Source organism: Crassostrea angulata, chromosome 3, assembly GCF_025612915.1.
Source record: "Crassostrea angulata isolate pt1a10 chromosome 3, ASM2561291v2, whole genome shotgun sequence".
In the NCBI taxonomy this organism is placed as follows: Eukaryota; Metazoa; Mollusca; class Bivalvia; order Ostreida; family Ostreidae; genus Magallana; species Magallana angulata.
This window is the reverse complement of record NC_069113.1, coordinates 36,370,790-36,397,386: the sequence shown is the minus strand read 5'-3', so window position 1 is coordinate 36,397,386 and position 26,597 is coordinate 36,370,790. Positions and strand designations below refer to the sequence as shown.

At 33.4% G+C, this 26,597-nt stretch overlaps 2 protein-coding genes across 2 annotated transcripts; one reads left to right on the top strand and one right to left on the bottom strand.

Moving 5' to 3' along the window:
- The first annotated feature begins 1,677 nt into the window (after positions 1–1,677).
- On the top strand, positions 1,678–19,251 carry LOC128176661 (CCAAT/enhancer-binding protein zeta-like). Its single transcript, XM_052843151.1, has 28 exons — positions 1,678–1,806; positions 2,257–2,355; positions 2,991–3,061; positions 3,159–3,408; positions 3,661–3,760; positions 3,976–4,164; positions 4,506–4,570; positions 4,828–4,953; positions 5,121–5,166; positions 5,305–5,348; positions 5,496–5,580; positions 5,846–5,930; positions 6,123–6,219; positions 6,313–6,397; positions 6,673–6,787; positions 6,990–7,131; positions 7,585–7,716; positions 8,990–9,149; positions 13,690–13,832; positions 14,075–14,174; positions 15,169–15,316; positions 15,407–15,504; positions 15,690–15,762; positions 15,941–16,161; positions 16,505–16,577; positions 16,789–16,831; positions 18,406–18,487; positions 19,056–19,251. The coding sequence occupies exons 1-28, from the start codon at positions 1,723–1,725 to the stop codon at positions 19,196–19,198; spliced, it is 3,099 nt and encodes a 1,032-aa protein (XP_052699111.1). The 5' UTR covers positions 1,678–1,722; the 3' UTR covers positions 19,199–19,251.
- Positions 19,252–19,345: 94 nt separating this feature from the next.
- Positions 19,346–26,516, bottom strand: LOC128176660 (dr1-associated corepressor-like). Its single transcript, XM_052843150.1, has 7 exons — positions 26,388–26,516; positions 22,662–22,734; positions 22,247–22,340; positions 21,830–21,958; positions 21,632–21,698; positions 20,910–21,211; positions 19,346–20,703 (listed from the first exon to the last, which is right to left on the bottom strand). Exons 1-7 carry the CDS (start codon positions 26,427–26,429, stop codon positions 20,370–20,372), a joined length of 1,041 nt encoding a protein of 346 aa, XP_052699110.1. The 5' UTR covers positions 26,430–26,516; the 3' UTR covers positions 19,346–20,369.
- Positions 26,517–26,597: the final 81 nt, after the last annotated feature.

The following is a 26,597-nucleotide window of genomic DNA, read 5'->3' as shown; positions in this document are numbered from 1 at the left end:
ACATAGTTTAATTGAATTAATTTTATCATTAAATATCATTTTACATGATTCATATGGGGGTTTCTCGACATTTTTGTCGAAAATGTCCAAAAATTTGTATTATAAAAATGTGCGTAATTCAAATACAAATTAGAAACTACATGTACTTGTCATGCACAATAACATATCATTGATTTTAAAATAAATAAACATCGACAAAATCAACTCCCGTCAGTTCTTCAGTACTTTGAATTATTCAGTATCCATCCGGGTTGCGCGCTCGCTCTCTCTCTCTCTCTCTCTCTCTCTCTCTCTCTCTCTCTCTCTCTCTCTCTCTCTCTCTTGAATCTATGTTCATCATACATAATTATGTCACAATTTCTTAAATTTAGTGTACCGTATGACTTCTATTTTTTTTAGATGATTTGAAAAGAAAAAGCTAATTCTTAAAAAAAAACTCTCCTATGCAGTTACTCTGGCAAACCGAAAGTGAAACAGTGTTCGGACCTAAGCACAAATCATCGCCGCTGACAAGACTTAGTTCTTGTAAATAATAGAAAAATTTGTTGTAATGTATGCTGAAGCATTGTTTTTCAAGGAAACTTATCTATAAACACTTTGAAAATAGTCAGATTTTATATAATACGAACAATATTAGATATTTTTGTAGTCTTGTGTGTTCCTACGCCAGAGTTTAATAAAGTCTCAAGTTCAACTAGACGCTCGGTTGTCTCCGTAAATCTCCGACAAGTACAGAGGCTCTCTTGCTTGTCGGAGATTAACGGAGACAACCGAGCGTCTGGTTGAACGAGACTAGAGTTCGATATCAATAGTGCCTGGATCCATACGACTCTTAGAATTGTTTCGATTACTAATACATAGTTTGAAATATCTTTAAATATTACACATCCTGATTCATATGGGGTTTCTCGAAATTCTTGTCGGAAAAGTCTAAAAATTCGTATAATAAAAAAAAAGCGTAATTTAAATACAGACTAGAAACTAATTGCCATGCAAGATAAGTTGATTTTAAAATAAATGATAATCGATAAAATCAACTCCCGTCAGTACTTCAGTCCATCCGGGATGCGCTCTCTCTCTCTCTCTCTCTCTCTCTCTCTCTCTCTCTCTCTCTCTCTCTCTCTCTCTCTTAGAATTCATAGACAAGTTTTGCAGATAAATTAATAAGATTTATAATTTCACCATCACCTTCAACAAAATGACATACAATATGTCAATGAACACAACTGTATTTTAGGAGGCCGTATTATAATTGTCAAACCGGGGGTTCAAAGGGTTAGCAAAAGGGGAGGTTGTCATCTGAACCGAACATGTACGTTGAAGGTAGCCCCGTCCTTTACAAAGAAAAAGAAAAGATTCCCCCTGTATACCTGTTTAGTCTGTTTTGCCGATCGGAAAACGTCAAGTAACCAGAGGGTTTAAACCGGGTTTTCCAGAAGAGACAATTTTTATATAATGGTTTCGCGTTTATTCGCGAAAGTTTCGCGTTATATATCGCGAAAACTACGCGTTTATTCGCGAAACTAACGGGTTTATTAGCGAAACTAACGCGTTATATCGCGAAAGTTTCGCGTTTATTTGCGAAAAAAATATTTTTTTTACCTACGAAAATGAGCTCAATTGGCTTTCGTAAAATACCTGTATAAAGTCAGTCAAAATGCAAATTTTATATCCGGCTCGAGCAAGTCCAGCCGTTTTCGTTTTAAGCTTTATCTAACAAAGATGGCTTCCAAAAAGAACACCAAAACACGTGTGAGAGATGTTGATCTCGATTTAAAGACCATCAGCGAGCTAGGTGGAGATAAAGTAAATATTTTCGTTAAAGTTTGCTTAATTGTGTCTTCTGTGTGCTTTTTATCACTATCCAAATTACAATAGAATGTTTGGATGTAATTTCCCCCTTGTTTTTCCATTTGGTGATTGCAAAGTACTGTGGCACTGTCTGTGTTTTGCTGTTTGTTAGCATAATAAGGGGGTTCTGACACACAATTTCAATGACATATTGTCAAGTATAAGGATCAATCAAATAGTTTGTAGGACTTCTTTATATGAATATACACAACCACTATTTACATTAAAATTAGAATAGTTTTATTTCTTAAAAAAAAATTAGTTTTTAATCTATACACAGTAGATCACTGATAACAAAAATAAAGATTGTCACATATATGAACAAGGGAATTGTCACTATGACTTATGTAATAAAGGAAATTTTGTTGCATATGATCTTTATGCTTCGAATATATTTCTATGCAGAGTGATGTCCAGCTGTTGGAAGGAATAGATGAAAATGATGAGGAAGCCATTGATGACTTTGATGATGGAAGCCATGAAGATGGAATAAAAAAAGAAGAGGTAAAAAGTTAAAGGGGAAGGAAACTAAAAATATGTTGTACAATAAATCAATTAATTATCATCTACTATAATTGTAAATTGTATCTATTTTCATAACCCCGAAACAATGAATAAATCAAGAAAATCGATTGCTTGATTTAAATTTCCCGTCGCCATGGGGGCTGCCATTGAACTTTAATCTATGACATTACACCATCTATTCCGGTTTGTCTTATCAACAAAAAATCATGATATTCGCTCTAAATGGCAAGTTCTGGAAAATTTGAAACAATATTGATTTGAGACCGTTCTTTTACCTTTGCAAACTACAAACTAACGTCAAATGGAGCATGTTCGTTGAAATCTAAAAGCGGAGGTTAGTGTCGGAGAAATCTCCGCGTAAATGTGGAAATTGTCAACAGATGCCAAGTATCATAGAAAATGTCTGCGGTTGTTATTTCGACATGGTAATTCCGACTTTAAAGAATGAATTTTAAACATCCCGATTACAATTATAACATTTATTCAGTTAGCGAAGAACTTGACTTGGAATAAAAAATTTAATCAAGGTCGTTTTCAATATTTTTTGCAGCAGTCATTTTTTTCTTTGCTTATGAATGAAGTTTGATGAAAATTATTGATGACATTTTTGGCAGATCCTAGATTTTATTAAAAAACTTGGTATCCGAGATCAGTTCAATGAAGATGAACCAAAAGAGAAAAAGGGGTAAGTTTAGGAACAGTAGAAAAACTGACTGAGATTTTATCATGTTCATTGTCCATCGACTATCACCATGTTCAAATACTTTCCCTATGTGTAACAGAAAAGAGAAGAAAAAGACGAAACTTGCAGTCATGCCTTCTATGGAAGAAAATGAAACAGAGGATGAATCAGAAGGGTCAAAGAAGAAAAAGAAGCAGAAAAACAAATACAAAATTCAGCATGAAGAAATTTCCAGTACAACACCTGACTCACAGTCTGGTAAAGGGTGGAGTCCGACTACCCATCAGTCATCCTATACACCAAGGACCTATCTGCTTATCAAACCAGGGCAGGAGGATCTAGAAGAAGAGGTAGAGTTTCTTGAAAATTCAAGCAAATTAATATTGTGTATTTTTTATCATGGAAAGTCATTCAGTGAAAAAATATCCTGGAAAGAAATAATATTTGAATAAACAAAGGGTTGTTGAACCTTAGATATTATTTTTATAAAGACAAGACCCTAAATTATGATTATTTTACAAAACTTTTTTCTTATGTTTGACTTATATTTTAATTTAAGCTGCAGTAATGTTATTCTGTTTTATTGCTTTGTATTATGACAGGAGAGTGAAGAAGTGACTTCATTGTCCTCAGATTTAGAAAAACAGATGGAGTCTTTTGCATCAAAGCTCCTGGAGGATGAAGTGTCTGTGTACTTGAAGCGTAAGAATTCTATAAATAATTTATGCATTACAAATTTTTTACAATATTTTTACAACAATAGCCAATAAATTTATGATAAATATGTAGTATACAGTATAAGGGATAAGTAAAATTTAGAATTTTTGTAAAAATGTTTCAAGGTTATAAAAAATGATAACATGTCCATGGCTAAAGATTAGGAAAAATGTAACACATATATATATTGACTTACATAGAACGAGAGAACTCCAAGAAATCTGAAACCAAATGGATTAAGACAGTCCTGACCACGGGCACACTGACAGACAAAGTGGCAGCACTGACTCTGCTGGTTCAGGAGTCCCCGATCCACAATCTTCAGAACCTGGAGAGCCTCCTTAACATGTGTCGGAAAAAGAGCAAGCGGGAAAGCATGATTGCAGCAGGCAAGTCTTACATGTGTATTTATATAGTGTAGAGAAAGGGCAAAAGTTACAGGTTGGAGAGAATTTATAAATACATGTAGTCATCTAATAAAGAGATGATTTTCTTTTCTCTCTCTCTCTCTGATGAATTCCTTTTGTTTCTGTATGAACACTGTGCATGTTGAAGGATGTGAACGTTTGCTCTGCAAGGTATGCTAAAGCTGTGAGCATTTTAATTACAATATACAGTAACATTCTTTACAATATATTTATTATAAATTGAAATTTTAATATGAGTGCGCAGATAGTTAGTGAACATAATTTCAAGATATGAAGTCAACAATAGATTTTATGTTTTTCAGACACATTAAAAGACTTGTTCATCACAAAATTGTTACCAGAGAGAAAATTAAGAGAATTTGATCAGGTATTAAAGCCATTATTATGTTTAAATGAAATTTAAATTCTTTATACAGTAACTCACGCTTATAACAAAGGGCCAGGGAAGGGCGATTATGCTTCGTTATAAGCTTAATTCGTTATATCTGTCAAGGTTACAACATGTAATTAAGTCAATTGGAATGAAAATCACATTGCTGTAAGAAGCGTGTTCGCTTTATTAACTGTGTTTTATAGTACACAATTATTTTCATGCTTCATAAAACAAGCATATTGATTTCCTAGCATCCCTTAGGAGACCTTGGAGTAATATCTGGTGGGAATAAAGATACCATTGATAAAAAACTTCTCAAGTGGCTGTATGAACACAGACTGAAAGAAAAATATTCTTCATTTATCAAAGCTCTTGAGGTAAGAACACAAAAAATAATTTTACAATATGCATGTGTACAAACTAAGAATTTTACATGGAAATAATGCATATAGTAAAAGTAATATAAATAAATCTTTTCCCTTGCGTTATGTTGATTGTCATTATTTATGGTTGCTGATTTCAATTGCTACCTGGATATTTATAGGTGATGTCAAAAGACAATATTATGGCTACAAGACAAAAAGCAATGGGTAATATTTCAAGCAACTAGTACATGTATCATGGTTATAGGAAAAAGTACTAATTAGAAAAATGAAATCGAATCGAATTGATGTATAGTGAATCATATTGATAGACCAAGTGTCACTAATTTTTTTGTTAAATTTTAGGCATATTTTTTGAATTGCTTGCGGAGAAGCCAGAGGAAGAAAAGGTACTATTGTCTTAGCACTAGTACATAAGTACCAGAGAAGTGCCTTCATGATACTTCAAAATAATGTCTTTCTTAAATGTAAAGGTAAATACAGTACATTGTAGAAATATAATCTTTTCTCAAACCAGATATTTCTTTCTTTGACAGGTACTGCTTGCTTTGTTGGTGAACAAAGTCGGAGACCCAGAATATAAAATAGCAGCCCAGGCATCACATCTCTTGACAAAACTAGGTAAGCACCCCCCTTCTCATAGAGTGTTACTTTTGTAATACATTTCAATTAAAAATAATGCAGATTTTTGATGAATTTTTTTAATGGAATTCTTAAACGGATTTTGATTAAAATTACATTTATTTTGAACTTTTGAAGATGTAAAAGTGACAATTTTCAAAATGCAGAAACAAAAAGTTTTTTTGTGTGTTCCAATAAACATTTGAGGTAGATGTACTGGTACATGTTTATCTGTAGTCATTGAATGAGATTTTTTTGTTGATAGTGGATAAACACCCCAACATGAAAGCAGTGGTTGTGAAAGAGGTGGAGCAGCTGCTGTATCGCCCAAACATCCCGGTCAAGGCTCAGTATGTAGTAACAATAGACAACAGAAATGACAAAAAATACCAAATCATCTCAAAATTTTTATCCATCCTTACTAACTTAGTATATATAGATCATTAAACCTGATGGGCACATGATACGTGTAAGTTTTGCTACAAGAATTTCAAAATATATGAATTTTTTGACATTGCATTCATTGTTTTTGCTCTGTTCAGGTACTACTGCATCTGTTTTGTCAACCGCCTGTTGTTGAGTCATGAGGAGAGAGATCTAGCTGTTAAACTTATCAGACTGTACTTTTCTTTCTTTAAGGTAACAAGATATAAATTTATATATGATTTAATTACCGGTATGTAGATAAAACAATGTTGATCTCTACATAATAGTTGTTTATTTGATTTGCAGTCATTTGTGAACAGAGGTGAGATTGACAGCAGGATGATGAGTGCCCTCCTGACAGGAGTCAACAGAGCATATCCTTATGCCAAAAGTGAGTTTCTATCCTTCTGTGCATAGAGTAACTAATCACTCTTTTTATGTGCATTGAGTAGAGCAAGTATCTTACTTTTAAATTGGCATGTAGAACTACTGATCTAACAATTCCTGCTTTTACAGCAAAATTTTTAACCATAAACTTTTATACAGAGTAAATTTTAAATTTAGTTTATTATTATCCTTATTCCAAGTATAAACTGCTTAATTTAAAAGAGAGTTCCAGCTGTTGTCGTTATCATTTTGACTGTTACATTTTGTATTTGTTCACAGTGGAAGCAGACTACATCAATGAGCAGATGAATACACTGTACAAGATCATCCACACCGTCAACTTCAACACCAGTATCCAGGCCCTGATGCTTATCTACCAAGTCATGGACGCTAGGTCAGAGACTGGTTTACATTTTGTACATATTACATGTTAATCATTATGTGATTTACTATTTTAGTAATGGTTCAAAGTAATATTGTAAAGGGTTTCATGCTGTGTTTGTTCACAAAGATTTAGAATTTTTTATTGTTCTTTTAAAAATCTCTTTGATTTTACTCCGCATTATGTACAAATGTCTGAATTTGTACATCAACAGTGAGAACATCTCGGACCGGTACTATGTGGCCCTGTATAAGAAGATGCTGGAGCCTGACCTGAAGTACACGGCCAAACAGGCCATGTTCCTGAACCTGCTGTTCAAGAGTCTGAAGAAGGATGTGGTGGAGAGGAGGGTCAAGGTCAGTAAAACATAGGAAGGTCATTGGTGATTTAAAAACTAAAAGAGGGTCAAGGTCAATCTGGCAGAGGGAGGTCAAAGTTGATTTACAAACTAGAGGAGGGTCAAGGTCAGTGAGGCATGAGGAGGTCAATGGTTTTGATATTGTCAAACCTAGGCTTAACATGTCAATTAATCCTTTTACCATTGGGGTACCTGTTGCTTTGGAACATTTTTGTGTGAACTGTACTTTGATTGGTGCAAAGGGAAGGTAAATACGGATATAAAAACTCAGAAGTTCCATGTGTCATTTTATTAAATGCAAAGGATATCATAAAATTTGTACATGTACAGGGTCTTTGAACTCATCCCTGGACATTTTGACAGATTATGTCATATCAGTAGCATTTGAACTTTGAAAGAGAAAAAAATGTTTGAGATAGTTGTTGTGATAATTTTTTATTGGTTATTGTAGGCCTTTGTGAAGCGGTTGTTACAGATCTGTTCCTACCAACCTGTGCAGTTTGTGTGTGGAGCATTAGTTCTCCTTGGGGAACTGACAAAGGAACAGAAAGGTATCTTGAGAATGGACCACACAAAAGAAGAGGTTTGTACATTCTGTTTGATGAGTCAAATACCGTAATCCGGTGAATATAATACGCACTTTTTTCCCAGCATTTTTTACCGTGAGAAAGGGGTGCGTATTATACATCCCTATAGGATTTGGACATATTTTTTCCCTAGCTGAAGCACGGGGTATCATACTGCCGTATTACCTATGCTGTTCACCGACAGGACCGATACCCCGCTATACATCCTAACATTCCTTCATTATCACATATATATTATTATTTAACCCTTAGGAAATCATTGTTATAGCATGTAATTAAAGAAAATGTACACTTTAGGTCTGTTAATAAATAAACTGTTTCAAAATGGCCTTTAAAAATTAATTTGAACTGCCTATTCTTTATCTCCGTGTACGCCGCCATTACAGCTGTTATTAATAGAATGCGGACTTGGATGGCCACGTGCTATTTGTAACCGATCTTTGAAAACAGCTTACACATCACTTGGCTCATTCTTAACCATTTTCATGTAATGCTAATTAATTTATTGCAAATAATTATGAATATAAAGAATTATATAACCTATTCCGTTAATTGAAGCCATTGAAACAGTTGTGCTTCCACACCGCTTACGCTTGACACCTTGGGCATCTCAGACACCCCCCTTAGGCTATCTGTACTATACACAACACAACTATTTGTGCATATATTTTATTGTGTTCCAGGCCTATAATTGATCACTTTGATCGGAGTCATTTAAGAATTTAATTAGGTCCGTTATCTCCATACCTGTACATCGTCCGTTTTTCACTTCACAGGGATTGTAATGACTAAACAATTACGGTATATAACGCTTGTTAAAAGTAGTTGATTTTATTTACGGTAGAATATTTAATACTAGGTCTATTTAAAACATTGATTATGAATTAAAGATATTACCACGATGTATTAGTTACAATAAATCCGTATCTAAGAAAATATTGTGTTTTTCTTATTTACGGTAGCATATTCCCACGATGAAGTTGAGCGTGCATACGTAGTACAACTGCTTTTTTGATACTGAGGATTACCGTTTGGTCATTTTTTTTTATGCGTATTATACATCCCAACAAGCTTTTTTTCACCATTTTCAGGCCCAAAGTGGGGGGTGCGTATTGTACACTACTGCGTATTATATTCACCGGATTACGGTACTTGTATTAACTGTAAACAGTAAAAACTTTGAGACAATCAAAATCTTTACTTCTTTCAAGTCAGTAAAGTTTAAAAGCAGAGATTTAAAAAAGGTATGTCAAATGAATTTATGCATAGGATTCAGATGACGAGGAGCACTATGAAGATTTACCTGCCCCTGATGATGGTGAAGCAGAGGAGCAGAGCAGCTCAGAAAGCAGTGATTCAGAGGATGAGGGGAAAGGAGCCAACCCAAAGTCCAAGTCTTCCTGGGTTCATAAAAACCTTAAAAACTCAGGTACATGTACAATGTAGAGAATTGTTAGTCTTTTTCACAGTGTAAATATTTTATACTAACATATTGGTGAGTTATGTGGGTATAAGTTGTTTGCTATAGTGCTAAAACAGTATCAAAATACTTTCCCCCTTTGTGAGTACCATTGGAATAATGGGATATACAGTGTATATTATCTTTTAGTAATTAACTTGTTATTTATTGATAGTGCAGATATCTGTTGCAATGCCTAGCAGTTGGGCTTGCATATAACATGTATATTAACGTAACAGTCAAACTTTGTTATTATACCCCCCGCAAACGAAGTTTGGGGGGGTATATAGGAATCACCTTGCGTCTGTCCGTCCATCCATCCCTCTGTCCGTCTGTCTGTGTGAAATCTGGTCCATGTCTTTCTTATGGAGAAACATTGGAAGTTCTTACTTCACTTAAAGATTGCTTCTGACTTAAGGGTATGTCATGAACTTGAACCAAGGTCATTCAGGCAAGGTCAAGGTCACTGGCAGAAAAAAGTGCAAAATTCGTGTCCGGTCCATATCTTTCTTATAGAGAAACATTAGATGTTCTTACTTAACACAAAAATTGCTTCTGACCTAAGGTTGTGTCATGACCTTGATCCAAGGTCAATTGAGGAAGTTCAAGTCATTGCTTAAAAATTGCTTAATTCCTGTCTGTGTCACGTCTTGTATTAATGGAAATAATTAGAAGCTAAAATTTGACACAAAGCTTGCTTGTCTTAGGCCACATAAAATTACTTTTTAGATTCTCATCATCGTTTCTCTGAAAATGGCCTGCCCCGATGTAATTTTTAGCTCACCAAAACGAAGTCAGGGGGAGCTTATGCTATACCCTCGGCGTCGGCGTTGGCGTCCGGACCTGGTTAAAGTTTTTGTTGCAGGTCCTGTATCTAAGCTATTACTTGTCCTATCTTCACCAAACTTGCATGGATGATGCATCTGGACCTACTTATGGACTTGAAAGACTTGGATGCTGAATCTGAGTCCTAAATTTCAGATGCTGGAGGAGGTTAAGGTTGTTGGACCAGGTTAAAGTTTTTGTTGCAGGTGCCCTTTGATAGCAATATCTAAGTTACTGCAGGTCCTTACTTTACCAAACTTGCATGGATGGTGTGTCTTATGATACTGATGCACCAGACAGGCTTGAGTGCTGAATCTGAGCTATAGGTTTCGGATGCTGGAGGAGGTTAAGGTTTTTGGAGCTGGTTAAAGTTTATGTTGCAGGTGCCCTTTGATAGCAATATCTAAGTTACTGCAGGTCTGTACTTCACCAAACTTGCATGGATGGTGTGTCTTATAATACTGATGCACCAGGCAGGCTTGGGTGCTGAATCTGAGCTATATGTTTCCGATGCTGGAGGAGGTTAAGGTTTTTAGAGCTGGTTAAAGTTTTTGTTGCAGGTGCCCTCTGATGATTATATCTTAGTAACTACTTGTCCTATCTTCACCAAACTTGCATGGATGGTGTGTCTTATGATACTGATGCACCAGACAGGCTTGAATGCTGAATCTGAGCCATACGTTTCGGATGCTGAAGGAGGTTAAGGTTTTTAGAGCTGGCTAAAGTTTTTGAAACAGGTGCCCTCTGACGATTATATCTTAGTTATTACTTGTCCTAACTTCACCACACTTCCATGGATGGTGCGTCTTATGATACTGATGCACCTGACAGGCTTGAATGCTGAGTCTGAGCCATAGGTTTCAGATACTCGATATTGTTAAGTTTTTTGGAACAAGTCACATATTTAATAGATTATAGTACTTTTTCAAACTTGCATAGTTGATTAAACTGTAGTATGAACATAGGCGTCGGAAGCAAATTGAAAGTGGGGGGGCTAGACTAATCCTCAGAAATATTGAGAAAAAAGTAATTCCAAAAATCATGGAAATCCTCATCCGTGGGAAGGGGGGGGGGGGGGGAGTATACCTATACTTCCAAAAAAAAAAATTACTTACCAAAATTTTTTTTCCAAAATCATGAAATTCCTAATCCGGGGGGGGGGGGGGGGGGGGGGGGGGGGGGGGGCTAGTATGCTTCTGATTCAAACTTCTCAATCTTTCAAGGTAAATTTAGGAACAATAATCTTTCCTACGACAAAAAGGGGGGGGGGCTGAACCCTCTATTATGCTATGTTTGTAATGGTAAGGTATAACTTTGCAAAAAAAGTGGGGGGGCTAAGCACCCCCTAGCCCCCCCGGTTCCGACGCCTATGATGAATGAATCACAGAGGAAGCTTCAGATGCAGAGCTTGATCTCCATTATCAAGGATGCTAAAAAATATATCTTAGTTATTACAGGTCCTAACTTCACCAAACTTGAATGGATGGTGTGTCTTATGATACAGATGCACCTGACAGGCATGGATGTTGAATCTGAGCCATAGGTTGCGGATGCTGGAGCAGCTTAAGGTTTTAATTGCTAGTGCCCTCTGATGATGATATCTTCATTATTACTGGTCTGAACTTCACCAAACTTGCATGGAGATGCGTCTTATGTATACTGATGCACCTGACAGGCTTGAATGCTGAATCTGAGCCATAGGTTTCGAATGATGGATAAGGTTTAGTTTTTTTGGAACAGATCACATGTTTTATAGATGATAGCTTGCATAGTTGATTTAACTGTATTATAAATGAAATGCAGAGGTTGCTTCAGATGCAGAGCCTGATCTCCATTATCAAGGATGCTAAAGAAATCTCCTACCTCATTCAAACCTGCTCGATAGATAGATGTGTTTGTTGATAAATGATATAACATGATTCCTATTATATAGAATTTTATAGTATGAAACAATATTGTTTAATATGATACAATATAATATCTTATGTAATATTATAAAAAGTTATATGATACGATATGATATTGTATAATTTTTTAAAATATTTTTATTATGATATTGTATCATGATATCATTATGTATAGTATTGTATATTATGATACAATATTGTATAATATTATATTGTATTATTAATTTATTATTTAATCACATGATACTATTACATAAGATATTGCAAAATATAATATTGTATCCTATGATACTATATTGTATATTGTATAATATTGTATCATATGTTTTTGTATAATATGATATTAGTTTCTGTAATATAGAATTATATCATATGAAATTGTATATGATACTATTATATTATACAAATATTGACTGGGGTTGAGGGCAACATTGATTATATTAGCCCCCGAGGGACGAAATATTGCCCGATGCGAAGCGGATCATTGATATGATACAATGTTGTTTCAAATAATATTGTATCATGTGATACAATATCATATTATGTATCAAAAATGATACAGTATCGTACAATATCATACTATATTATACAATATAATATCATATATTTCAATGTTATGATGTATTATGTAATATGATATTGTAATATAATACTATATTGTTTTATATATTATGATATTGTATTATTTGATCAAATACAATAGCGTATAACACAATACAATGTCATATCATATGCTACAATATCATATCTCATCAATTTTGTTTATTATGGTATTCTTTTGTATTATATGATATATGTTGTAAATATGATAGGATGCAATATTTAATTTTACATTATTGTATTTATTAACATATGAACATATGATTATCATACAATTTTTTTAACAGATGATATACGATATTGTGTCAAAACAGAATCCATGAAAATCCAAGATCATAAAGTATGATTTTCATTTAATATGATAAAGGTGGTCTCAAAAAGGTGAAGTCTCATAAGGGTGATGTCTCGTCTCGGTGAGCTTTGTAATCTGTGATTACCTATGTTTTTTTTGGAAAAAAAAATTTCGGAAAAAAATCGGGCTCAGTATACCAATAATTCAATATGTTTATATCAAATGACTGCTTGACATGTGGATTTTCGTTTGATTCAAGTCATGTTTTTTAACATAAGGATGCAAATGTCCTCGGGCATTAACAGTTAACTTGAAATAAAATTAAAAGAATAGAAATTGGTTTGTGTACTCATATTAGCATTAACAGTTTTAAAAAATAGAGCAGTTGTTATTTATAGAAAATGGACGGTGAAATAGATTCATCCTATATTTTCTATAATAGAAAAAATACATGAGTTATGATTTTTTCTTAGCAGGGGGTATCAATTGTGAGCTTGCTCACAGTATCTCTAGTCTCGAACTAGATGGGACTGTTTATAAAACTTTGAGATATCCGAGTATTCGAGATATCGAGGGTAAAATCGTTAAAAAAAAAGTTGTTGGGACTAACAAATCACTTCGACATATCCATTGTATTCAAGATAATGGTGTTCGAGATATTGAAGTTCAACTATAGTGGAATATTTTCATTTATTTCCAAAAATTTACCTGGATCTATCATTTGATTGGAGTGTTAAGTTTCAGATACTGGTACATTTGTTATAATGAGTAAATTGTTTACGGATTTTTTTGGTCAAAATATGGATGCAAATTTACATTTAATACTTTGAAAGATAAACAGAGTGCTGTCGTGTAAATTTATTTTTTGTTATTTTTTGTTATCAAGGCTTCACAAAAACGTCAGATTATGACCCTCAACATCGGAACCCTTTGTACTGCCGAGCTGACGCAGAGTGTGTCTGGGAACTACAGAAACTCTCCCAACATTTCCACCCCACGGTGTCACTGTTTGCATCAAATCTTCTCAAGGTATGACTGAAAGAGTGAAGAGACTTTCAACAAACTTTATATTGGCAATGCAAGAAAAAAAATGTCATTCAAACATTTGTAGTCAAAGATGATTGCTGCTTTTTCATAAAATGTACATTTAAGACCTTCTTAGATTAATTCTTTTCATGTATGAACTGATACATTGTACATGTAGTATATCTCATTTGAATGTAGGGAATTAATGTCTTATATTTATTCAGTTTTAAAATGTCTTATTCCAGGGTGAAGCAGTCAGATATAGTGGGGATCCTCTTCAAGATTTTACAATCATTAGATTCCTGGACAGATTTGTGTACAAGAATCCTAAGAAACCACAAACATGTATGTACATTCATTATTTATTACAACCCCACTCCTACCAAAAAAGATGGAAAGAAGAAGGAACAGTTTCTTTTAATATTTGCCGTAAAATTCAAAATGTATTTACCGGTAAATCTCATGAAAATACACATATATAATCTTGAACATGTGTGTATTTGAAATGCCAAGTTATACACGTGTATCTTGTTTCAAAAAATAATGCCTTCAACATTTTGGCACATTTCTAAGATTTAGTAAAAAGTGGTGAAAATGGCACATTTTCTCATAGTTTTTCAAAGAGGAAAATGTGTCCGCAGCCGTCGCCCACAATAAAATTAATATATTTTATGTGTTTTAACATGATAAAGTTATAACGTGAGTTTCATCGTGGGCGATGGCTGCGGACATAGTTTTCTATTCAAAAAACCACCAAGAAATTGGTGTCTTCTGCTCAGTTTTATGAAAACTACGGGAAAATGCACTGTTTGTGACGTCACAATTACCCTTGTGAAAGTCTTATCAGGTAACTATTTATAGATTCATGGTTTATGGGTATTTTTATGTAAATAAATGTTACAATTCCATTTTTGGTGATATTTTTTTAAAATCACTCTAAAACAGGGCAAAATATGACTGAAACTGTACCAAGTTCTTTGCAATCAGATACCAGTAGTCATTTAATTTAATGTATTACGATAATTTTATGCACAAGAAAGCAGATAAAACATGTATAAACAATCATTGTCTGAACTTAAGTCTTTAAGATACATGTTTTAGTATCTAACTTACAAACAAAACAGTTTTCAATTTTGTGCAATTTCCTGTAAAATAAAAAATTAAAGAATCATATTTAGCTTATATTGGTCTTTGATGAAATCATATTTCCAAAAAAAAAAGAAAAAAAAAGATCCTTTTGTCAGATCAAAGTTTAGGTGTCATTCTTCAATAATTGGTGTTGTAATTTCTTACCTCATCAATGACATCATTAATTAAATGTAACTTTCAATATATCTAGTCACAGATATGCAGGGCACACTGTCCAGGTCCAAGTTCACCTCCAAGACCTCCAGGCTGAAGGGGGTGAAGAAAGTCGCCGTCACCAGCGAGGATTACCTGGAGAGAGCAGAGAGCAATCTGCCTGCTGATGAGTTGTTCTATCACAGGTAGGTCTTTAAACTACTGCATCTAATCTGTCTAAAGTAATTTTTGTAAGAAAAAGATATTTTAAAATTTCTCTTACATATTTTGCAAAGGTATTTCACACAGAAAGCAGAGAAGAAAAAGAAGGTGGATGAGGAGGATGAGGAAAGCGATGAGAGTGTCAGTGACACGGAGTTTGATGATTTCCTCGGTTAGTATATGAACACATCAACAATCAGATGCTGTGTGATGTTTGTTTTGATATACATTGTACTTTTCAATGGGCCATGTGTGTCATCTTCTTCAATGTTCACAAAAAACCCAACTTTTTATTGCTTTATTTAAGTGACTCTTGAGTATTTTTTTGTACCGGTACATGTATTCTTTGTTTTACAGACACCTATGAGAAACAGCTTGAGGGTGGTGATGTAGGTGAAGACTTTAGTGACACAGATATAGACTTTGCCAGGTAGGTCATGATATTCATCTTTTAAATTTTCATTATCCTTTGAACGTTATGCAAGTGCTCATATATAACATGAACTATGATGTTCAGGTGGTTCACATACTAGGTTTTTTAAAGCAATTGGAAATAATATGCTTTGTTCTCAGTAATCTTATTCATACATGTCTATTAAAAATGGCAGTGCTGTGGGAGTGAAAGCTACCAAGAAAGGCAAGCTAAAGTTTGAAGAATCGGATGAAGAAGACCTCAGTGAAGAGGAGGAAGAAGACATGGAAGAAGAGGAGATGGGCAACCTGTCTGATGAAGAGCTGGACTTTGAAGCAGATGAAGATTTTGCCAAGGAATTCCAGGAGTATGATGATGACATTCATGATGCTGAGGAGGAAGTCAGCAGTGGGGAAGGTTGGTACATTCTTGATGATGGTTAATCTTTGAATGAAATTGCATTAAAATACATGTATACTCAATATTAACTTTTGTTAGAATTTGTGCTTGTGCTTAAATGTTTAGTTTTATTCTTAGGGTTACGCAGTAAAGTCAAAATTTGATTTGATGTAATATTTGGGCCAATACCTCAAAAATACATGTAGTAGAATGATGTACCAATACATACATTTATTATCATGTTATAAATAGATCAACTTACTACTTAGCATTTCTGAATGCTTAACAATTTGCAAAATTCTTTTTATGGAACTTTGTGATGTGAACAATTTATACAGCTTGATTATTCTGCTTGTTTCAGATGAGTTTGAAGAATTAACCCAAAAGAAGAAAGCTAAATCTGCTGATGGTGCCATTGGAAAAAAGTCAAAGAAGTAAGAGCTAAATCAATGCTCATACATTAGAGAAATATTGTTTAAGTAATTTTACAAAGTTTTATAATGATCTGAACAATTTTTTCCCCACATACTATGAAAAGCCTGATAATTTACAGTTTTTGGTTCAAGAGATGTGTAGAAGATAATGTTTATAAGTATCAAATTTTAAATCAATTTCTCAATCTATAAACATTAAATTTTCTTGTAGATCAGAGAAATTAGACTCTAGCTTGTTTGCAGCAGCTGACGAGGTAAAACATATCATTTATTTCCTTACACATGTTTGATTGTTTATGTATACACATATAGGTAGGGATGGGACGATCCACCGATGCACCGGTGCATCACAGTATTTATTTTGACGATATTTGGATCGATACATTTACCATTAATACAACGATACCTAAGCAAACTTTTTTTTATTTTCCAAAAATATCCGAGCTTCATATATCAGCTATTTTTAGTCTGGGCCTTATATGAAAGTACAAAGATGGCGGAAAACCTCGTAAATGTGTCAAAACTGTTAGGAAGCTAAATGTGGAGTGTGGAAAACTTTCGTATAACTTGTTTATGAAAAAGTAATGTATAAGAGACTAAAGTAATTTGTAAATTGTGCAACGCTCATTTTAAATATAATAAAATAACTTTGGACATGTGGTAATACATCGACAGATTGAATAAATTTCAAACCCTTATTCATGTATTCATTTAGTTGCAATGTATCGTGATATGTATCGTATCGTATAAGAGACTAAAGTAATTTGTAAATTATGCAACGCTCATTTTAAATGTAATAAAATAACTTTAGACATGTGGTAATACATCGACAGATTGAATAAATTTCAAACCCTTATTCATGTATTCATTTAGTTGCAATGTATCGTGATATGTATCGTATTGCATGTCATGTATCGTGATATCGTCCCAGCCCTACATATAGGGTATATACATGTAAATTTAAAAAACAAAAGTCTAAAGAAAAAAACAGATGATTTTTGTTGTCCAAGTTGCAGAGTGTAACTTTGTCTAAGTTGCTTGTTGTTTAGGAAACTTGTTGGCCTGTTGTCTTAGTTGTTTGTTGTCATGTTGTCTAAAATGTTTTTGTCCATGTTTCTTGTTGTCTAAGTTGTTTGTTGTCACATTGTCAAATATGTCTGTTGTCAATGTTGTTTGTTATCATGTTGTCTAAGATGTTTGTTGTCTAAATTTTTCTTGTCATGTTGTCTAAATTGCTTGCTGTCATTTTCTAAGTGACTTGTTGTTATGTTGTCTGAGTTGTTTGTTGATATGTTATACAAATTGCTTGTTGTCAGAGTTGCCTGTTGTCTAAGTTGCTTGTTGGCATGTTCTTCAAGTTGCTTAAGTAACTTGTTGTCATGTTTTCTAAGTTGCATGTTTTCTAAATTGTTTGTTTTCATGTAATCTAACTTGCTTGTTGTTAAATTTATATGTTGTCTAAGATGATAATTGTCTTAGTTGCATGCTGTTTAAGTTGCTTGTTCACATGTAATGTTATTCAAATTGATTTTTGGCATGTTGTCAAAGTTGCTCATTTTCAAAGTTACATGTTGTCTGAGTTGCTTGTTTTCGTGTTGTCCGAGTTGCTTGTTGTCTAGGTTGACTTGATACTCTCAGAGTTGCTTGTTTTCTAAGTTGCATGTTGTCTAAATTGTTTTGATGTTGTTTAAGTTTCTTGTTGTCATGTTGTCTAAGGTTAATCTTTGACAAATCTGATTTTATATTTGTATTGCACGAGAGCTTTGTAGTAAAATTCTACATGTACATAGCATACATTTGAATTACATATGCCTGATTCTGTTTGTAGTTTGCTGATGTGATTGAGGAGAGTGCCAGTTCAGGCTGGGACACACTGGGGTCCGGAGCATTGTCAAATCAGGACAAGTCTAGTAAGTGATCACCTGTGTAATGATGATCAGCAATTAATAAATATATACCGGTACATCTCATAAGGTAGAGTAGAAAATGCAAAATAAGAATGAGATTTTATGGACTTCTTACATACTGTAATTTCCTGATTAAACAAGAGGAATTAATATCCGCCTAAAATCATGAGTTCTAAAGCACATATCGCGGATTTTAAAATCTCGCTGTAAATTTTCGGAGAGATGTAAACTACAATGAAAATTTGGTGTTTGCAATTTTATATTATTGCGGTTTGTAAAATGATAGAATCACCGAATTATGTACTTGCTTAAAATAAGTAATCTACAGTAAATGCACTGTCTTTTCACTGTATTAGTTGAATTAAAGAGTGTGTTTGATAAATCTGTGAGATTATGCAAAAGGATGTGTTAAGTTTTGAACTTGATCTATCCTTTACAATACTGTAATCTGGTAAACAAGTACATGTAAAGACTTGATAATGGACATATAATTGAATGCTGTTTCGTGCAATTGTTTCTTCTTTCCTTTTAATATATCCTGAAAATTACAACATGTTCTATTTTTTTCAAGGTGCTAAACAGTTGAAATGGGAAATGGAACGAGATAGTTGGATCAAAGGAAAAAATAAAACATTTAAAAACAGAAAACAGGGAGCCAAAAGAAAACCAGCATTTAAAAGCGGACAAAAGAATATCAAAAAGAAGAAGAAGTGAATTATGTTCTGTCATCTGTTTGTTAAGGAATAAATATTTCATCATGCAAAGATTGAGGACTTCATTTGTTCCCATTGTCAAAGTCTGCTTCAATTTTCTACAAATCCCTGGTGAACAGGTGTATTTTCTTGGTAAAACACAAGGAAAGATAGGAGTTGAACTGGTTCGTTCATTTAATAATCATTCACAAATCTAGTAACATCAGCATTCACAAATCTAATAACATCAGAACACAGTCGCACACAAGTAACAAAGTCAATAAAGAAAGGGTTGTGTCAAATATGACAACTTGTATAACACATCAGAGCTGGACATTTACATGTGGCACAATTCTGTCAGATCCTTAATTCAGTCATCTTATTCCTATCTTTATGTATAGTTCACAATTGCCATTGCATTTACAACTGCTCAGGATATAATATTCAAGGAATATACATGTATTTTCAAGCATGATGCATGTATTCGCAAAAATAAAATAAAAAATAAAGTAGTACGTTCCTTAAACTGTTGAAGATTTAACTACCAGGTACTGCAGTAAATGATTATTTCCTTTTCAAGGTGGAGACATGCAATATAACATGTAAACGCATGTATTCAACTAAAAATTTCATTTCATTCTCGTTCCTTTATACATGTATTACATTAGGTACAGTATTATTTACGGTGAACTTGTAAACTGATTTTATAGACTACAGCGCATTTATATTCTTGCAAGGAAATATCACATTTTGCTTTATTATTAAATTTTTTTTATTGAACTTGTACAACCATTAATGTCCATGAATAAAATGATGACTGAAACAATTACAATAGTTTCTTGGAAATGAAGTAATTTTGATGACATGAAAAAACAGCAACAATGAGTATAAAACTAAGCTTAATTCTTGTGTGAAAAAAATAAGTAGAATCCATATACAGTTTGTAAAAAAATCTATACGAGACAAAATATTTCTGTAACAAAAGAACGAAGTTTACATTTACACATATGAAACGGGCAATGAATGTTCTATATGTTTAGTAATTTTAATTACCTTCTATTTAAAATGAAATATAACAGAAAGTGAAAACATGATGAAAACTTTTCACAAATGACCCTGAGTTTCTCATTCTTTCCCCCCATTTAAGAATCAATTTGCATACAGTCTTAACCCTCTAAGTCAAAACAATTCATTTACGCATCGTAATCGTCATCCTCTGTTGAAGTGGGTTGGGCTTGTTTTGGGGGTGTCGCTGTATTTTGAGCTACAGGATTTACTCTAGACAATGACAAGTCCTGTCCTTGATCACTAGGGGGCGGGGCCTTTGAGAATGCTGGCAGGTGGGAAGGTCCAGGCATTGTGGCCAAGTGGTTCATTCCTTGATGAGAGTCGTGGGATGGAGCCCCAGGGTTCATATGAGGTGGGTAAGGATACCCTAATGATTGTGGGTAGGGATACCCAGGGGGCATGTACATAGATGGGTTGTATGAGGCATTACATAGATTCAAGGGTTGTGTCTGTTGTGGCCTGCAATAAAATCAACAAACATGTACACTGAGATAGGTTTACACATTGTACACTAATTCTAAAGAGATTACTATTTACGGGATAATTTGACACAGAATCAAAATACAGAGATTATTATTTACGGGATAATTTGACATAGAATCAAAATACAAGACAAATTCAATAAGCTTACATGTATATGTATCTGTATATAGTAAAATACTCACATGTGGTTATTCATTTGCATAGAATAGGGATTATGCATTCCTTGTGGGGGTAGCCCAGGGATCCCCTGGGGAGAGTAACAGCCCGGTGGGGGGTAGCCCGGATGGCTGGGCATGCTGCTTGTGGATGGATAAGACATCATGGCCTCCGGATTCTCCCCTGAGATGACGGGGTTAGGGTAGGAGGATGAGGGAATTCCCTGGTGTTGTTCATTGCTGGCTGCAGCTGACATGGCCGACAGCTGCTCATGTTGAGCGACTTCTTCATCTGTCTCTGTACTGGAACCATTATCATTGGCCTCCTCCTGAAATGGAAATACTTGATCATAGGTAGGTGTACATGTATGAAAACTTGAAAACAGAAAAATATCTTGCAAACTAGTAAAATATAAGCATTTCTATGGACTTCACATATCCAGAAATCTATTTAGCATTGAGAAAGAATTAAAAAAATTAAAAAATTCCTATCAACTCAAAGTTTGTCTTGGACAAGACATATAACTACTGTAAATTTCTTTTTTTATGCGAGTACTTAATTCCACGATCCTGCTGTTTTGTATCAAATCGTGAGAATATAAAATTGCGAGCACTAATTTTTTGTTATATATAATTTCCTTTAATTCAAAAATGTGTAAAAAATAAAAAGGAGACTCTAAATTTCTCAAGGATTGCTCCTCTCTATCAGTATATTTTAATTTGGTGAAAAAACCGTTCTATCCATTTACCTCAGAGTTGCTATCAGAAGAATTCTTTTTTCTTTTCTTTCTACCTTCTGTTCTTTGTTTCCTAGGTCTGCCAAAAAATAAAGAATAGTAAATGTACTGGTACATTAAATTAGTATTAAGGTTCCTCTATACTCTATAACTAACATGTATATATGTGTGTGTGTGTGTGAGAGAGAGAGAGAGAAAGAGAGATATTACCTGGGGGTTTTCTGTCGTTTAGTGTCGCTTATATTTGGGTCTGACTCATCCTCTGCTTGATGGTCTGGAACATTTGCAACAAGATCCTTTAAAAAATCAAACTTTTTCTCTTGGTGTATGGTCTGTTTTCTGTAAGCATAACAAAAGAAATAGAAGCATGTAATGGCTGCCAATTTTGTATTACAAGTATGATATATCATGTAGGCCATTTCTTAAAAATTTTCTTAAAAAATAAAAAATCCAGTAGCATAGAATTATTATTGTATATTACACAAAAGTAAAACAAACCTTTTTTAAAAAGTCATTATTATTAGACATCCTAATTTTACAACATCACATTGTTATTTTTTTTTTTTTTAAGATGGGAAACAGAATGTTGTTTGTTCAACTTTTATAATGGATGTTTTCTAGACTTACATATGAGATGTTGTCAGCGTTTTTGCATTCCTGATTTTTGTTGTTTCACTGGTTTTTAAAATGAGAGTCTCTATAAACTTTTCCAATGCTCTAGCTTTTCAAAACTCAAGGAATATACATGCAAATCTACAGAAGATGGAACTTTTATATTAACTGTAAGTGTACTTGTAGATGCCTCGGAATTAAAATGTCTATCACTGGGTATAAACAGTTATCTGCATGTATTCAGAAATGGATGAACAAGTTAAATTGGAACATAAATGTATGGAAATCAGCCTATCAAATTGATTTGTGTGTATTAATAATAATTCAATGATCATAAAACACAGAAGTTACAACAATAAAAAAATCCCAGTTTTACATATTGAATGAGGTTTACGGTCTATTATCAGATTTCTATAAACATAAAGGATACAGATAAGCACAGGCACTGCTGCTGCCACCTTTCCTACATCTTCATCAGTCTGCATGATTTTCTTTATACGCGCCTGTTGGAGAAATAAAATTTTATGCTGATTCAAAATTCTCATTCATTTTTTCTTCATCAATATACAAAGAAATCACATTTGTGTGTAATGTATCAAACTGAAATATGAAATATAATTACATATTATTTAAACAGTCTTCCATTACCCAAACCCTACTGCAACATGACTTGCCTTCTTCATTCAAATATAACTAAAAGTTACTTAAGTGATTCTAAATTAAGCTAAACAACATCAACAAAATTATATTCTCCACTCCTTAAGGTGAACAACAATTGTTCCTTCTGGATAGTTTGATTACTGCCTTATGTTGAGAAAGAAAGGCACTACCGGTATTTAGTCGAGTCAAACAACTGCCGTTTGTTTTTGACAGTTTTAAAAGTATGAGACCTGCTAAGCAAGGATATTTATTGCATGTATCAAGGTTCATAACCTATTGGCTTTTGCAACTGAAATGGGATGGGAAAAATAATGACGGACCAGACCAGGATTCGAATCAGGGCCCCCTGAATCTCTAGTCAGGTGCTCTACCAACTGAGCTATCTGGCACCATTATTTGAACCAGTCTGAATGTCACATTTTTACCCCTTAGATGATCTTTGCTCTCAAAGATCACCCAGGCTCTTCCACTGGCAGGAGTTAACCTTTCAGTCCCAGGGGGTGGTCACGGCACCAAATGTAATGGGATGGGAGGAATGTGATGGTCAGACCAGTTTAAATACCGGCACCAGCTAGATCAGTTGGTAGAGCACCTGACTAGAGAAATTCTGGGGGCCTGGGTTTGAATCCCGGTCTAGTCTGTCATTATTTCTCCCATCCCATTTACTCTGCTTTAAAAATCTTCGTAAGGTATTTGTTTTAATTCATGTTAATTTACTGTGCATAAAGAGTATTAGATGAAAAGTCAGTGAAGAAATGCTGGATTTCAAATATACCGGTATTTCTTTGACAGTTATGTATATTTTGTTTAAAATAAAATTCATCAAAATGTGACAGAAACAATAACCTGGGACAGAACATAGCTATAGCACAAAATTAAAGAATAAATTGCCAGAATTACATAATTCTATTTTATAGATTTGTGGTCTATATCTTTGAGCTTGGGTAATATGGGTAATATGAGGTCGATACCGGTGTGTGCATTTTGCTTTAGACCCACTGTGTATTTAAAATCACAATCATTCATGATCTAAAGTCCACTGAAGTCTGTTATAAAAAAGTATTGAAGGTATTTCATTTGCAAGAATTTGGCGTATGTTGGCTTCAGTCTTTCATATCATATAGGGATAGCGGGATGGGTAAGCTGCTCTAAATGTCTAATATACGCGGGACTGTATAATGACCTGATATGTATAATGTCCTGATGACCTGATGGCGTGTATTTTGTAAAATACTGATTTGTGCAATGATATAAGAACAATATTTTTACATATTTATACAGATAATACTATTTTCTCGAAGAAAAACACAAGAAATAATTTATAACTTCTTTCAAATAAATTTTTCAGAGCATATAATTTTTTCAGTGGTATAATGTCCTGATTTTTTGTATAATGACCTGATGACCTGATGGCATTTATTTTGTAAAATACTGATTTGTACAATGAAATAAGAACAACATTTTTATTTCGTTGTATAGATCATACTGTTTCCTACAAAAAACACAAAAGATATTTTGAAAATTCCTTTAAATTATTTTTTATTGAGCAGTTAAAAAAAACAAGGGTTATAATGACCTGATTTTTAATTGGTAATGACCTGGTGACCTGATAAATTTCAACAGTTTACCAAACACCATTTTTCAGCTTTATATCTGAAAAATTGTGTAAAAGATGGATCTTTATAAACTTTTGAATAATAATTTTGTAGGATAAACTCTTTATTATTCAAGATCTGTTCATGTTTCTTTGATCATATAAATGAAATTAGGGACAATATTAAAGTTATTCGGGATAAACCCACATATTGCTATCTAAAATATATTTTTTTATGTTCTTTATTTTGTTATGATATTTTTTTTTAATATATATAAATGTTTCAATATATTATTTGTTCTGGTATTATATGTGTCAGATTATATATGATGCGTATAGTGTTTGACAGATTGTACCCCTCTGTATATATTCAGTAGCCTCTATAAATGTATGGTTTACTGGGGTGTTATTCACACTTTTTTACCACAAGAACCATAATTGGGTTCCTTTGTTTTGATAGCAATTAACAGTTTACACTGCATGTACACTGTCCTTTCCTTGTTATACCTTATTTTTTTATGTTTACATTGCCATACAGTGTATAATAAACATTATAACAATTGTGTTACAAAAACAGAAATTATTGTGTATTAAAGTAGAAGTTGAATAAGAATTAAAATAATGCAAAATTAATACGGTTACATATAATTCATCTAGTACTGGTAAATTCAGTTTCCACACTTTTGGATGAGGAATGTATGAATTCCTCAGAATATTTTTACAAACTAAGATTTATCATATCAAAGTATTACATGTGAGTGTATATGAATTATATTTTTTTAAATCAACAATAAAAGATTGATTCCCTCCATTAAAGATCAAGGTATTTACCGATATTTCTTATTGACAATGTGTGTATTTTTCAGTTTTACATATAAATTTTTCTAAGTTTACTAACTTACAGAGAAAACATATACAATGTATTTAGGCTTACATTTCAATCTAAAATCAAAAAGATATACTATACTGACTTTAATTTTGAATATATATAGCCTATAATACCTACGTTCAACTTACCCCCCCCCCCTCCCCCCCCCCCCCAAAAAAAAAAGGAAAATGAGAAGTAGAAAAATCACATTTCATATAATCTTCACACTCATTTAATTCTATATTAAGAAAATGTGGTATTTAAGTATTTTCAAAAATGTATAAACACTGAAACCCAAACAAAATTAAGCTGTTTCAGAGAGAGAGAGAGAGAGAGAGAGAGAGAGAGAGAGAGAGAGAGAGAGAGAGAGAGAACAGTCTTAATAACCAAGAATTTAAGAAAAATCTTAATAACATTATTTGTATGTACCATTGAAATGTTTTCTTCGTTCTTAAATTGTCAGAATTATAGGATCCGGTTCATTATCTACTTGATCAGGTCAATCAGGCCATTCTGGAATCAGGACATTATACCCCGTGTTTTAGATCAAAGTGATTTTTGGAAAAAGTATCCATTTATATTTGTTCAAACTTCAGAATTTTCATTTAGATGATCATATCAAACGATGTCAATATAAATAATGAGGCCTAAAGCTTAAAATTTATAGCTATGGCCTTTTAAAAATCATCAGGTCATCAGGTCATTATACAAAAAAATCAGGACATTATACCCCTAAAAAAAATTATTTGCTCTGTAAAAATAATTTGAAAGAAGTTATAATTTATTTTTTGTGTTTTTCTGAGAGAAAATAGTATGATCTATACAATTAGGTAAAAAATATTGTTCTTATTTCACTGTTCAAATCAATATTTTACAAAATACACGCCATCAGGTCATCAGGACATTATACATATCAGGTCATTATACAGTTCCAATATACGCGTATACGGCGATTCTACAGTTACGAAATTGTTAGTATAACAATAAACATCTCTGAATATTTGTTCTTATAAATTCATATAAAATTTTCATACTGGTGGGAATCGAGCGCTGAATTTCTTCTTTTTGCTAGGCATATCTTCCTTGATCAGTAACCTTTACTCTAGCTTTTCCTTTTTGTACAACACCAAAAAATCCTGAACCGGAAGTATAAGTAATATGTAGGTGGCGTTTATGGAAACCCATTAATGCTACAATTTCTAATCTGTTGTGAAATATACACACATTGAAACCTTTAATCCAGT

Coding starts and splice junctions, on each gene's coding strand:
- LOC128176661 (XM_052843151.1), top strand. CDS start 1,723: ATGGCTTCCAAAAAGAACACCAAAACACGTGTGAGAGATGTTGATCTC. Junction 4,165..4,505: donor GGAAAGCATGATTGCAGCAG/GCAAGTCTTACA, acceptor TATGTTTTTCAG/ACACATTAAAAGACTTGTTC. Junction 15,763..15,940: donor ACAGATATAGACTTTGCCAG/GTAGGTCATGAT, acceptor TAAAAATGGCAG/TGCTGTGGGAGTGAAAGCTA.
- LOC128176660 (XM_052843150.1), bottom strand. CDS start 26,429: ATGCCTAGCAAAAAGAAGAAATTCAGCGCTCGATTCCCACCA. Junction 21,959..22,246: donor ACGCTGACAACATCTCATAT/GTAAGTCTAGAA, acceptor TTATGCTTACAG/AAAACAGACCATACACCAAG. Junction 20,704..20,909: donor ATGCAAATGAATAACCACAT/GTGAGTATTTTA, acceptor ATTTTATTGCAG/GCCACAACAGACACAACCCT.